General features: G+C 69.6%; 1 protein-coding gene across 1 annotated transcript; it reads right to left on the bottom strand.

Moving 5' to 3' along the window:
• Nucleotides 1-946: 946 nt before the first annotated feature.
• LOC106732684 (M-phase inducer phosphatase 3-like) lies at nucleotides 947-12,341 on the bottom strand. The gene is made up of 10 exons (XM_075934475.2): nucleotides 11,802-12,341; nucleotides 9,846-9,913; nucleotides 9,717-9,771; nucleotides 7,145-7,184; nucleotides 5,699-5,770; nucleotides 5,198-5,260; nucleotides 4,038-4,136; nucleotides 3,022-3,155; nucleotides 2,466-2,577; nucleotides 947-1,252 (listed from the first exon to the last, which is right to left on the bottom strand). Exons 1-10 carry the CDS (start codon nucleotides 11,915-11,917, stop codon nucleotides 1,019-1,021), a joined length of 993 nt encoding a protein of 330 aa, XP_075790590.2. The 5' UTR covers nucleotides 11,918-12,341; the 3' UTR covers nucleotides 947-1,018.
• Nucleotides 12,342-14,246: the final 1,905 nt, after the last annotated feature.

Genomic DNA, 14,246 nt, shown 5'->3' with positions numbered 1-14,246 from the left:
ACCTGTGGAACTCTCTGCCAGGAGATGGTGGAAAGGCCCAAACTCTACCAGTGTCCAATAAGAACAAAGTGGCTGTGTCTAGACTGGCCGCAAGAACGCTGACGATCTCGTAAGAAACCAGCGCTTCCTGCGGAAATACCGGGCTGCTCCCGCTCGGGCAAAAGGGCCAGTGTAGGCAGCTCAGATTTGTTTTGCGCAAAAAAGCCCCGATCGCAAAAATGGCAATCGGGGTTTTTTGCGCAAAAGCGCGTCTAGATCGGCACGGACGCTTTTCCGCAAAAAGTGCTTTTGTGCAAAAGCGTCCTGCCAATCTAGACACGCTTTTCCGCAAATGCTTTTAACAGAAAACTTTTCCGTTAAAAGCATTTGCGGAAAATCCTGCCCGTCTAGACGTAGCCAGGAAGTTCAGGGAGGGCAGGTCCACCAATGGTGACTAGCCAGGCTGGGCAGGGATGGTGGCCCTGGCTTCTCTGTGCCAGAAGCTGGGAATGGGTGACGGGATGGATCGTGACGATGCCTCCTGAAGGACAGGACTCTGGGCTAGAAGGACCTGTGGCCTGACCCATTGTGGCCATTCTGATGTTCTTATATAGAGCCCAAATGTATCTCCCCCCACCCCCACTGTAACCCCACTCTCCTCCCAGAGCTGAGAGAGAGCCCAGAGTCCTGGTGGAGCAGAGTTAGGAACAAAGAATATACATTGACATTTCCAGGCTAACCACTGTCAGCTCTGTTAGTATTAGAGCTCTGAGTGGGTCTAATTTTTATTTACATTTCTTTTGTTTATATAGGAATTAGATACAGTGCTCCGGCCAGCTGATTATAAGTTGTCTGCCAAAAAACTAGAGTTTTGCAGTGCCTTGGTAGCCCTGCTGAATCTGCTGCCCTCAGTCTGCCCCCTTTCACTCTCCCCCCCCCCCCATGGTGTGCACAGCTCACACCCCCCCCCCCCAGCAACATTTGAAATGGTGCCCCTGCAGCCGGGCAAGGTTTGACTTGCCACAGGGGCAGCTCCATTTCAGAGGCAGGGGGTGGAGTTAGTGGGCCCCTTGCTGGGAGACAGGGACAGGCTCTCCATTGCCAGGGGAGGGGAGTCCCTGGGGACAGGGTTTTGTTTCGGAGCTGGGGACTTGAAAAGCTCTTTGCGGATCCTCCGCAGGCTCCAAGGCTGTCTCCTCCGCTGGTAGTTCCTAAGCTCGGCCCGGAAACCCTTGTGCCGCATGTGGACGTAGCCCTGGGGCTCGCAGAGACCCTGGAAAGAGAGAGCGTGTGATACTTGGCTAAAGCCAGGGGCTGGGAGCCAGGACTCCTGGGTTCTGTCTCCAGCTCCGGGAGCGCAGTGGGGTCTAGTGGCTAGGGCCAGGGGGCTGGGAGCCAGGACTTGGGTTATAGAATCATAGAATAATAGGACTGGAAGGGACCTCAAGAGGTCATCGAGTCCAGCCCCCCGCCCTCAAGGCAGGACCAAGCTCCACCTACACCATCCCTGACAGATGTCTATCTAACCTGTTCTTAAATATCTCCAGAGAGGGAGATTCCACCACCTCCCTTGGCAATTTATTCCAATATTTGACCACCCTGACAGTTAGGAATTTTTTCCTAATGTCCAATCTAAACCTCCCCTGCTGCACTTTAAGCCCATTACTCCTTGTCCTGTCCTCAGAAACCAAGAGGAACAAATTTTCTCCTTCCTCCTTGTGACACCCTTTTAGATATTTGAAAACCGCTATCATGTCCCCCCTTAATCTTCTTTTTTCCAAACTAAACAAGCCCAGTTCATGAAGCCTGGCTTCATAGGTCATGTTCTCTAGACCTTTAATCATTCTTGTCGCTCTTCTCTGTACCCTTTCCAATTTCTCCACATCTTTCTTGAAATGTGGCGCCCAGAACTGGACACAGTACTCCAGCTGAGGCCTAACTAGTGCAGAGTAGAGCGGCAGAATGACTTCACGAGTTTTGCTTACAACACACCTGTTGATACAACCTAGAATCATATTTGCTTTTTTTGCAACAGCATCACACTGTTGACTCATATTCAACTTGTGGTCCACTATGACCCCTAGATCCCTTTCCGCCATGCTCCTTCCTAGACAGTCGCTTCCCATCTTGTATGTATGGAACTGATTGTTCCTTCCTAAGTGGAGCACTTTGCATTTCTCTTTATTAAACCTCATCCTGTTTACCTCTGACCATTTCTCTAACTTGCTAAGGTCATTTTGAATTATGTCCCTATCCTCCAAAGAAGTCGCAACCCCACCCAGTTTGGTATCATCTGCAAACTTAATAAGCGTACTCTCTATCCCAATATCTACATCATTGATGAAGATATTAAACAGTACGGGTCCCAAAACAGACCCTTGAGGAACTCCACTTGTTATCCCTTTCCAGCAGGATTTAGAACCGTTAACAACAACTCTCTGACTACGGTTATGCCACCCCTTCCCCTGCAACACCCCCACGGGCACCTGGAAGTGCTGATAGAACTCCTTGTAGCCGCCGCGCAGCACGTACAGCTCTGGATACCAGAGCTCCGGGTACTGGTTGGCATCTCGGTCCATTCTCCTCAGGCTGCGGCACCTGCACAATCACAGAGGGGTTTCACCGCTGCCCCCCGGTCACCTAGGGGGCACAGGACGGGGCAGGGGTGTGCGAGTCTGCTTGGCCAAAGTGAGCTCAGAAGGGACTGGGGGGCACTGTGGAGTTAGCCGGTGAGACTGGTCAGCCCCAGCTGCTAGAGCCAGGCATGGGCCTAGCCCTGAGAGGACACCACCATGGGGGGGATCAGCAACCTCGGCCTGCCCCTGCTGCACCCCAGCCATGGCTGCCCTGGTGCCCCCGCTGGACAGCATTCCAGGGACGGGAGCTGGGCACGCCCTGTGTGGGGGGACACTGCAGCGCCCCCAACTTGGCAGCACGTTGGTGGACGTTGGGAGGGACATGGGCCCCTCCCTGTCAGAGAAAGGGCAGGGGGCTGAGGAGGGAGGAAGTGGGGGCAGTTGGGAGAGGCCTTAAGGCACCTACAAGCGGGGGCCTCTCTCCGAGGAGAACTCGCAGTGGAAGATCACGATGCTGCTGCGGGGGCACTGGGTCGTGCCCAAGGGACCTGGCAGGAACCACGGCGCCAGCTGCTCTTCTCGGTACAGATTCAGTGCTCCCTGCAGGAGAGCGAGGGCATCTGAGGGGTGTGGGAGCACAGGCAGGGCCACGGCTCACCACTGCTCCCACGCAGGGCTGGGGGCGCATGGTCACCCCTTAGAGGTGGTCAGTGCGGGACAGGCAAAGCGCCGTGTCCCTCCCCAGGCAAAACCACCGGGCAGCCCAGCATCCTGCACGATGCCTTTAGAAACGGAATAATTGAAGAACTTCGCCCCCCCACAGCGCCCCCTGCTGGGCGAGGCCGAGGCTGGAGTAGCCAGGAGTCCCCCCCCCAAGCTCCTGCTCCCTCCCCACAGCGCCCCCTGCTGGGCGAGGCCGGGGCTGGAGTAGCCAGGAGCCCCCCCCAAGCTCCTGCTCCCTCCCCACAGCGCCCCCTGCTGGGCGAGGCCGAGGCTGGAGTAGCCAGGAGTCCCCCCCCAAGCTCCTGCTCCCTCCCCACAGCGCCCCCTGCTGGGCGAGGCCGGGGCGGGAGTAGCCAGGAGCCCCCCCCCAAGCTCCTGCTCCCTCCCCACAGCGCCCCCTGCTGGACGAGGCCAGGGCTGGAGTAGCCAGGAGCGCGCCCCCCCCCGCTCCTGCTCCCTCCCCACAGCGCCCCCTGCTGGGCGAGGCCGGGGCTGGAGTAGCCAGGAGCCCCCCCCCAAGCTCCTGCTCCCTCCCCACAGCGCCCCCTGCTGGGCGAGGCCAGGGCTGGAGTAGCCAGGAGCCCCCCCCTCTCACCAGCTCCTGTCCCTCCCCACAGTGCCCCCTGCTGGGCAAGGCTGGGGCTGGAGTAGCCAGGAGCCCCCCACACACACACCCAGCTCCTGCCCTGGCTCTGTAGCACCCCTGGAAGCGGCGGTACCGGGAGCTCCTCCGGGCAGCAGACGTCCCTGTTCTCTTACCTTTATGTGTCCTCCAGCGTATTCGTAGGGATAGCGACAGTCCACCACCACGCACGCCCCCGCCTCCCCGGCCGGCTGGCCACGCAGCAGGGCAGCCACCTGGAGACCGGGAGGTGGGGGGATTGAAATGGGGTGTGGGAGGAGCTCCCCACATGCTGTGTCGTGGCTGGTCTGGGCTTCCCTCCCCCCCCCCCACATGCCAGGACCCTCGCTCCCGGCGCCGGGCCCATGCTACTGGTGTTTGTGCTGGCACCTGGGCTGCCCCAGAGGGCGTAGAGTCCACAGCCCCAGTGAGTCGGGAGCCCCAGGGACGGGGGAAAGAGAGAGCTGCAGCAGGAGGGGCCAGACGTGGGGGGCTGCGGGGAGAGAGGGATGTTCTCAGCCCTTGCTGGGTCAGGCTGACCAGACGGGGAGGCCTGGGGCAGAGCCGCCCTGGGCCCCTGGCCTGAGTGGAGAAGTCTGGCAAAGGCAGGCCGGGGTGAGGAGCCCTGGCAGGGTGCGGGGAGAGCCCGGGAGGGGTTCAGTGGAGGCAGAGGGTGAGGGACCCGAGGGCCAGGGAAGGGCCAGCCCTCGGAAGGCCCTAAGACGGGTGCTTGCCCGGGCAGTAGTCCCAGCAGAGCAGGAGGGACAGCCTGGGCCCGGGCACAGCAGCCTGCCTGAGCTGAGCCGGGGAGCGGGCCTGCTGGGCGGGAGGCAGCCACACAGACCCTGGGAGAAGCTGGGCCAGACCTGCCCTCTGCCACGGCCAGGAGCCCCGCGGCCCGTGGGGAGAGAACGGCAGTGCTCCCTGCAGCAGGCGCCACAGGGGAATTGTCCCCACCCCACAGCCAGGAGACCGGGGCAAAGGCTGAGCAGGCAGGGAGGGCGCAGCAGCTGGGGGTGAGGAGCGGGGTAGCCGCACGGCCGAGGCCAGGGCTGCAGTCCACGCTGCTCGGGGATGCTGCTGGCAGGAGGGAGCCGCAGGCAGACGACAGCGGCAGAGAGCAAACCGACAGGCGCGGAGCAGAGCCAGGACGCACGCCCGGCAGCCGGGCCAAGGGCAGGCCCCGCGGCTGCAGACGTCCGTCTGGGTGCAGGGGCTGCCGTGCCGCGCTGTGCTTCACCCGAGGAGCCGGGCCCACGCGTGCCGTTGCCCAGCAGTGGGCGCATCCTGCACTTACCGTGGCGGGGCTGACGTAGCGCAGATCCCGGTGCTGGCCGTCCTCCAGCGGCAGAGAGCAGGGCTGGGGGCGCCACAGAGCCGCATTAGAACCCTAGGGCTGGACGAGACCCCAGGGTCGCCGAGTCCGTGGGCACGAAGCAGGTGAACGGATAGAGCCTGCTCCGCGCTCCCTGGAGTGGGACATCCCCCCCCCCCCCGAGGGCCACGCATTCACCGTCGCGGGGCGGGAGCACCCGTGGGATGGAGCGGGACACAGTCCCTGGGGTGTCCCGCCAGGGAGCAGCCAGCACTCCCCCCAGGCTGGGGGAACAGGCGGAGAGTCTGCGCCCCTCTGGGGCCGGTGTGGGGAGGGCTGGGTGCTCGCAGGCACGGCCAGGCAGCCTGGCCTCGCTGGCCCCAGCAGAGCGGCTGGGGGCCTGGCTCTGGGCAGGGAGCAGGAATTTTGGGCAGGGTGATAGGCCCTTGCAGCGAGCTCACAGGACGGGCACGAGCCACTCACCCTGGAAAAGTCCCCGGTCAGCACCTCGCTGTCCGTCCCAGGGCCGGGAGCAGGAGGGAGGCCGGAGCTGCCCTGGGAGAGGGGCCGAGGGGGTCAGAGACGCAGGGATGGGGAGAGGCAAACCCAGCACCAGCACCACCCCTCTGGCTTCTCGTGGCCGTGCCTCCCCCTCCTCCGCCCAGCCAGGTGTGGGAAGTGCAGGCGCCCGGCTCCCTCCCGGCGCTGACCCCTGCGGGGACAGGCTCAGGCCTGCACGCGCCAGATGCCAGCCCCTTGCGGGCGCTCGGGGCCCAGGAGGGCAGAGGTGCCCATGGACCCAGGAGGCTGGCCCGGGGCTGGGTGGCCTGTGCCCTTCCTCCTCTCGCCCCCGGGCTGCAGCGCAGTCGCCAGGCTCCTCAGTGCGGCTGGACCGGCCCTTTGCTGTCGGGGGGCAAGGAGCAGGACGCAGCAGGGCTCCCTGGTGGGCGCGTGGGGGTGCCAGGGAGACAAGCCAGGCCGAGCGGCATTGTGCCAGCCACCCCCTGTGGCCAGAGACGGGGGCTTGGTGAGAACCGGTGCAGGCCCCGGGGGCAGGTGGAGCGGCGGGCGGGGCCTTGTGTTCGCGCAGAGCCGGGCGTCGCTCAGCCCCCCAGCCCGGCGCTGGGTCTGGAAGTGCCAAGCGGCTCAGCCCAGGGTCTGCCGGCTCCTGGGGCCAGGCTGGGAGCCCCCACCCATGGCGCTGCAGGGCTGGTGGTGGCACAGCCCCTCCCTGCGCTGGGTTGGACCCCAAAGCACCCAGCCCCCCACGCGAGTGTGTCCCCAGCACACGGCCCTGCCCCCCACATGTCCCTATGCAGATCAGCCAGCGCTGCCCCTCGCCTGGCCCATGCCCTGCCGCCTGCACCGCCATCCCCACTCACCGGCTGGCTCCTCGCAGGCGCTTGCTCTGGGGCAAGGCAGGAGGGAGGGAGCCACGACACGGCTGCCCAAGACGTGGCATGTGGGGCAGCAGCCACGCGGGTGTCTGAGCAGGGACGGGCACCGAGCAGGTGCAGGCAGGAGGCGTGTGGGGGGCGCAGAGCAGGGGGTGCTGGCAGGGGGAGTCGTGGGGCAGAGGGCTAGGCCTGCACACAGCCCTGTCTCCATGAATGCCACGGCCTGCGTGGGCGGGCACCGGGCCCGGCAGCCGTACAAACACCGCCGGCAGCGCCAGCTCCGCCCGCAGGCACCGCCCGAGCGAGCCCGGGGTAGAAGGGCCAGCAGGGTGGGGCGCAAAGGCCGGTTCCTTCCTCCCCCCTGCCGCCCCATGCCGGCTCTGAAGGGGCCTCTCACCCGCCCCTCAGGGCTGGGACTGCACAGCCCCAGCCAGGCCACGTGGGCGTTTCCAAGCCAGCGTGGGGCAGAGCGCACTGGGCAGAGCAAGGGAGGGGCACAGGACAGCCCCTCGCACTCAGCACAGACACTCACCGCGCAGGGCAGGCAGCGGGGCAGGGGCGTCTGGCTGCAGCTGGGAAGAGAAATCAGCCGGGATGAGAGAGGCCATGAGCCAGCAATGGGGGGGGAGGGTACGTGGGCAAGGGATGGGAGGGGCAGTGCGGGGGGGGATACGTGGGCAGGGCAGTGCGGGGGGGTACGTGGGCAGGGCAGTGCGGGGGGGGGTACGTGGGCAAGAGATGGGAGGAGCAGTGCGGGGGGGGGGGCACGTGGGCAGGGCAGTGCGGGGGGGTACGTGGGCAAGGGATGGGAGGGGCAGTGCGGGGGGGCACGTGGGCGAGGGATGGGCGGGGCAGTGGGGGGGTACATGGGCAGGGCAGTGGGGGGGGTACGTGGGCGAGGGATGGGCAGGGCAGTGGGGGGGTACGTGGGCAGGGCTGTGCGGGGGCGGCACGTGGGCGGGGCTGTGCGGGGGGGGTACATGGGCAGGGCAGTGCGGGGGGGTACGTGGGCAGGGCTGTGCGGGGGGGGGGCCCGTGGGCGAGGGATGGGCAGGGCAGTGCGGGGGGGTACGTGGGCGAGGGATGGGAGGGGCAGTGCGGGGGGGTACGTGGGCGAGGGATGGGCGGGGCAGTGGGGGGTACGTGGGCGGGGCAGTGCGGGGGGGGTACGTGGGCAGGGCTGTGCGGGGGGGCACGTGGGCGGGGCAGTGCGGGGGGGTACGTAGGCGGGGCAGTGCGGGGGGGCACATGGGCAGTGCGGGGGGTACGTGGGGGCAGGGCAGTGCGGGAGGGTACGTGGGCGGGGCAGTGCGGGGGGGCATGTGGGCAAGGGATGGGAGGTGCGGTGCGGGGGGCACGTGGGCAGGGCAGTGCGGGGGGGGTACGTGGGCGAGGGATGGGCAGGGCAGTGCGGGGGGGTACGTGGGCGGGGCAGTGCGGGAGGGTACGTGGGCGGGGCAGTGCGGGGGGGCACATGGGCAGGGCAGTGCGGGAGGGTACGTGGGCGGGGCAGTGCGGGGGGGCACATGGGCAGTGCGGGGGGGGTACGTGGGCAGGGCAGTGCAGGGGGGTACGTGGGCGGGGCAGTGCGGGGGGGCACATGGGCAGTGCGGGGGGGGTACGTGGGCAGGGCAGTGCAGGGGGGTACGTGGGCGGGGCAGTGCGGGGGGGCACATGGGCAGTGCGGGGGGGGTACGTGGGCAGGGCAGTGCAGGGGGGTACGTGGGCGGGGCAGTGCGGGGGGGCACATGGGCAGTGCGGTGGGGGGTACGTGGGCGAGGGATGGGCAGGGCAGTGCGGGGGGGGTACGTGGGTGGGGCAGTGCGGGGGGGGTACGTGGGCGGAGCAGCGCGGGGGGGGGTACGTGGGCGGAGCAGTGCGGGGGGGCACATGGGCAGTGCGGGGGGGGCGTGGGCAGGGCAGTGCAGGGGGGTACGTGGGCGGGGCAGTGCGGGGGGGCACATGGGCAGTGCGGGGGGGGTACGTGGGCAGGGCAGTGCAGGGGGGTACGTGGGCGGGGCAGTGCGGGGGGGCACATGGGCAGTGCGGTGGGGGTACGTGGGCGAGGGATGGGCAGGGCAGTGCGGGGGGGGTACGTGGGTGGGGCAGTGCGGGGGGGTACGTGGGCGGAGCAGCGCGGGGGGGGGTACGTGGGCGGATCAGTGCGGGGGGCATGTGGGCAAGGGATGGGCAGGGCAGTGCGGGAGGGTACGTGGGCAAGGGATGGGCAGGGCAGTGCGGGGGGGTACGTGGGCGAGGGATGGGCAGGGCTGTGCGGGGGGGTACATGGGCGGGGCAGTGCGGAGGGGTACGTGGGCGGGGCAGTGCGGGGGGGTACGTGGGCGAGGGATGGGCAGGGCTGTGCGGGGGGGTACATGGGCGGGGCAGTGCGGAGGGGTACGTGGGCGGGGCAGTGCGGGGGGGCACGTGGCCGAGGGATGGGCAGGGCTGTGCGGGGGGGTACGTGGGCGGGGCAGTGCGGGGGGGCACGTGGGCGAGGGATGGGCAGGGCTGTGCGGAGGGGTACGTGGGCGGAGCAGGGCGGGGGGGCACTTGGGCGAGGGATGGGCAGGGCTGTGCCATGGTTCCGGTGTGCAGGGTGGGGGGTGCAGGGGAGCACCCCAGGGAGAGGGCTGCGGGGGTGCTCCATGCAGTTCCCCTCTCCTGGGGCGCCCCCAGCTGGAGCGGGCAGGAGGCGCCATGGGCACGGGGCACATGGACAGTTTGGCGGCAGAGGCTGGCGCGTGCTGCAGTCTGGTGCCAGGGCCCTGTGGTGGGCAGGCGGGTGAGGGACCCCCGTGGGCAGGGAAGAGGCAGCCTGGCGCAGGCCGAGCTGCATGGGGGCCCCAGTGGCAGCAGGGCAGCCCCCCCGGCACTGGCAGGCTGGGCACCCTGGGGAGCGGCACGTACTGCAGGGTGGCTCCATGGGCCCCCAGGGGACACCCCCACTGGTCCCTGCTCAGCAGGGGCTCCCCCGCACTGGCTTGCTGCAGTGACCCACGATAACCCTCCCCGGCGAGAAGCATCGGGGTCGCACCCCCCGCCACGGCCTGGGGGCCCCAGGGGGCGGAGCTGCCTGCTCCCCGCCGCCCTCCCCCAGGTACCTGCTGCTGCCGCCGCTGCTGGCGTGTGGGCTGGGCGAGGGCTCCGGCGCGCCACCTGGGACAAAGAGACGGTCAGCAGGGGGCTGGCGGGGGCAGGGGCTGAGCGGAGGGGCTGGCGCTGACGCTGACCTGCTGGCGTGGATGGGCCTGGAGTCAGAGTGTCTGGGCACAGCCTCAGCCTTCGCCTCGGGGTGACGCTGCGGGAGAGAGCGGGTGCGTCGTGGTTACCTGCCGCTCGCTGTCACCAGCCGTCACCCACCATCACACTGCCACCGCCCGGTGTCACCCGCCTGCCCGCCGTCACCCTGCCACTCGCTGTCACCAGCCGTCACCCACCATCACACTGCCCCACCGCCCGGCGTCACCCGCCTGCCCACCGTCACCCTGCCGCTCGCTGTCACCAGCCGTCACCCACCATCACACTGTCCCACCGCCCGGCGTCACCCGCCTGCCCACCGTCACCCTGCCGCTCGCTGTCACCAGCCGTCACCCACCATCACACTGCCACCGCCCGGCGTCACCCGCCTGCCCACCGTCACCCTGCCGCTCGCTGTCACCAGCCGTCACCCACCATCACACTGCCACCGCCCGGCGTCACCCGCCTGCCCACCGTCACCCTGCCGCTCGCTGTCACCAGCCGTCACCCACCATCACACTGCCACCGCCCGGCGTCACCCGCCTGCCCACCGTCACCCTGCCGCTCGCTGTCACCAGCCGTCACCCACCATCACACTGCCACCGCCCGGCGTCACCCGCCTAACCGCCGTCACCCTGCCACTCGCTGTCACCAGCCGTCACCCACCATCACTCTGCCACCGCCCGGCGTCACCCGCCTGCCCACCATCACCCTGCCGCTCGCTGTCACCAGCCGTCACCCCACCATCACACTGCCACCGCCCGGCGTCACCCGCCTGCCCACCATCACCCTGCCGCTCGCTGTCACCAGCCGTCACCCCACCATCACACTGCCACCGCCCGGCGTCACCCGCCTAACCGCCGTCACCCTGCCGCTCGCTGTCACCAGCCGTCACCCACCATCACTCTGCCACCGCCCGGCGTCACCCGCCTGCCCACCATCACCCTGCCGCTCGCTGTCACCAGCCGTCACCCACCATCACACTGCCACCGCCCGGCGTCACCCGCCTGCCCACCGTCACCCTGCTGGTCGCTGTCACCAGCCGTCACCCCACCATCACACTGCCACCGTCCGGTGTCACCCGCCTGCCCACCGTCACCCTGCTGCTCGCTGTCACCAGCCGTCACCCCACCATCACACTGCCCCACCGCCCGGTGTCACCCGCCTGCCCACCGTCACCCTGCTGCTCGCTGTCACCAGCCGTCACCCACCATCACACTGCCACCGCCCGGCGTCACCCGCCTGCCCGCCGTCACCCTGCCGCTCGCTGTCACCAGCCGTCACCCCACCATCACACTGCCCCACCGCCCGGTGTCACCCTGCCACTCGCTGTCACCAGCCGTCACCGCACCATCACACTGCCACCGCCCGGTGTTACCTGCCTGCCCACCGTCACCCTGCCGCTCACTGTCATCAGCCGTCACCCCACCATCACAGTGCCATCGCCTGGTGTCACCTGCCTGCCCACCGTCACCAGCTGTCACCCAGCTGCCTGCCGTCACCAGCTGTCACCCCACCATCACACTGCCCCACCGCCCAGTGTCACCCACCTGCCCACCGTCACCAGCCGTCACCCTGTCACTCATTGTCACCAGCCGTCACCCCACCATCACACTGCCCCACCACCCGGTGTCACCCACCTGCCCGTCATCACCAGCTGGCAGCCCGACACCCCGTTGTCACCTGCCTGTTGTCACTGTTCTCAGCCTCCTCCCCCCTCATCCTGCTGCCAGCCCTGGGCCCATCCCACCCCCTCCACACGGGGCAGGGTTCTTGTCTTGCCCCCACCCCATAGAGCTCCCCACAGGGTGCACTTCTCAGAGGCCCAGCCTCTGCCGGAGCCCGCTGGGCCATTCCTAGCCTGGCGCGAAGGAGTCACTCTGAGCAACGTCAGGCCAAATGCCCCGGCCCCCCAGTCCCTGCGGCAGGCGCGGAGCTGGGGCAGGTACCTCTCCGCACAGCTGAGATGTCCCATGTTGGAGCACAAGCCGCCGAGGGGGGACAGCCCTGGCCCCGGGGAGCAGGGGAGCCCTGCAGGGGGGCAGGAGCCTTCAGGGCTGGCCATAGTGGACGGGCCTTGCTGGGGGGTCTGCTGCCCCGGAGCACCCTGGGGAGCTAACAACGCCCCCGAGCACCTGGCCCTGCCCTGGCCAGGCACTGCCGCACGGGGGGGGGGGCTGCTGTCCGATGGCCGGTGCCTGCTCTGCCCGTCGCCTCTCTCCGGCCCCGCGCTCGACCCTGCAGCTCCACTCCTGGCGCCAGCCGGGTTTAAATGTCCCGCTGCCTGGGGGGGGGCAAACCTCCCTGGTCACCGTTGCTACAACAAGCTCCCAGCCCTGGGCAACCTGCCTCCTGCTGCCCAAGCTATCCCAGCTGCCCCGGAGCCTCAGCATCCCTGCACGGCCCCCCCGGCGCAGCCCCCTTCCCACGGTCCTCCCACCGCCCCGGTGCGGCCCCCTTCCCACGGTCCTCCCCCCGTTCCCTCTGCGCCCCCCGGCACGGCCCCCTTCCCACGGTCCTCCCACCGCCCCGGCGCGGCCCCCTTCCCACGGTCCTCCCCCCGTTCCCTCTGCGCCCCCCGGCACGGCCCCCTTCCCACGGTCCTCCCACCGCCCCGGCGCGGCCCCCTTCCCACGGTCCTCCCCCCGTTCCCTCTGTGCCCCCCGGCACGGCCCCCTTCCCACGGTCCTCCCACCGCCCCGGCGCGGCCCCCTTCCCACGGTCCTCCCCCCGTTCCCTCTGCGCCCCCCGGCACGGCCCCCTTCCCACGGTCCTCCCACCGTTCCCTCCGCGGCCCCCGGCGTGGCCCCCTTCCCACGGTCCTCCCACCGTTCCCTCCGCGGCCCCCGGCGCGGCCCCCTTCCCACGGTCCTCCCACCGTTCCCTCCGCGGCCCCCGGCGCGGCCCCCTTCCCACGGTCCTCCCACCGTTCCCTCTGCGGCCCCCGGCACGGCCCCCTTCCCACGGTCCTCCCCCCGTTCCCTCTGCGCCCCCCGGCACGGCCCCCTTCCCACGGTCCTCCCACCGTTCCCTCTGCGGCCCCCGGCACGGCCCCCTTCCCACGGTCCTCCCCCCGTTCCCTCTGCGCCCCCCGGCGCGGCCCCCTTCCCACGGTCCTCCCCCCGTTCCCTCTGCGCCCCCCGGCACGGCCCCCTTCCCACGGTCCTCCCCCCGTTCCCTCTGCGCCCCCCGGCGCGGCCCCCTTCCCACGGTCCTCCCACCGCCCCGGCGCGGCCCCCTTCCCACGGTCCTCCCCCCGTTCCCTCTGCGCCCCCCGGCACGGCCCCCTTCCCACGGTCCTCCCCCCGTTCCCTCTGCGCCCCCCGGCGCGGCCCCCTTCCCACGGTCCTCCCACCGCCCCGGCGCGGCCCCCTTCCCACGGTCCTCCCCCCGTTCCCTCTGCGCCCCCCCGGCGCGGCCCCCTTCCCACGGTCCTCCCACCGTTCCCTCTGCGCCCCCCGGCGCGGCCCCCTTCCCACGGTCCTCCCCCCGTTCCCTCTGCGCCCCCCGGCGCGGCCCCCTTCCCACGGTCCTCCCACCGCCCCGGCGCGGCCCCCGGCGCGGCCCCCTTCCCACGGTCCTCCCACCGCCCCGGCGCGGCCCCCTTCCCACGGTCCTCCCCCCGTTCCCTCCGCGGCCCCCGGCGCGGCCCCCTTCCCACGGTCCTCCCACCGTTCCCTCCGCGGCCCCCGGCGCGGCCCCCTTCCCACGGTCCTCCCACCGTTCCCTCCGCGGCCCCCGGCGCGGCCCCCTTCCCACGGTCCTCCCACCGTTCCCTCTGCGGCCCCCGGCACGGCCCCCTTCCCACGGTCCTCCCACCGTTCCCTCCGCGGCCCCCGGCGCGGCCCCCTTCCCACGGTCCTCCCACCGTTCCCTCTGCGGCCCCCGGCACGGCCCCCTTCCCACGGTCCTCCCACCGTTCCCTCTGCGGCCCCCGGCACGGCCCCCTTCCCACGGTCCTCCCACCGTTCCCTCTGCGGCCCCCGGCACGGCCCCCTTCCCACGGTCCTCCCCCCGTTCCCTCTGCGCCCCCCGGTGCGGCCCCCTTCCCACGGTCCTCCCACCGTTCCCTCTGCGGCCCCCGGCACGGCCCCCTTCCCACGGTCCTCCCCCCGTTCCCTCTGCGCCCCCCGGCGCGGCCCCCTTCCCACGGTCCTCCCCCCGTTCCCTCTGCGCCCCCCGGCGCGGCCCCCTTCCCACAGTCCTTCCACCGCCCCAGCGCGGCCCCCTTCCCACGGTCCTCCCACCGTTCCCTCCGCGCCCCCCGGCGCGGCCCCCTTCCCACGGTCCTCCCACCGTTCCCTCCGCGCCCCCCGGCGCGGCCCCCTTCCCACGGTCCTCCCACCGCCCCGGCGCGGCCCCCTTCCCATAGTCCCCCCGCCGCTCCCTCTGCG

This window comes from Pelodiscus sinensis, chromosome 8, assembly GCF_052426305.1.
Source record: "Pelodiscus sinensis isolate ZL-2025 chromosome 8, ASM5242630v1, whole genome shotgun sequence".
Taxonomy (NCBI): Eukaryota; Metazoa; Chordata; order Testudines; family Trionychidae; genus Pelodiscus; species Pelodiscus sinensis.
This window is presented reverse-complemented; position numbering and strand designations above follow the sequence as displayed.

Excerpts from the sequence above, each read along its gene's own strand:
- LOC106732684 (XM_075934475.2), bottom strand. The coding sequence starts at position 11,917 with ATGGCCAGCCCTGAAGGCTCCTGCCCCCCTGCAGGGCTCCCCTGCTCC. Across the intron at positions 5,771-7,144 it reads CCCGCTGCCTGCCCTGCGCG|GGCAGCTCCGGCCTCCCTCC; the intron begins GTGAGTGTCTGT and ends CCCCTCTCCCAG. Across the intron at positions 4,137-5,197 it reads GCTACGTCAGCCCCGCCACG|GTGGCTGCCCTGCTGCGTGG; the intron begins GTAAGTGCAGGA and ends CCCGGTCTCCAG.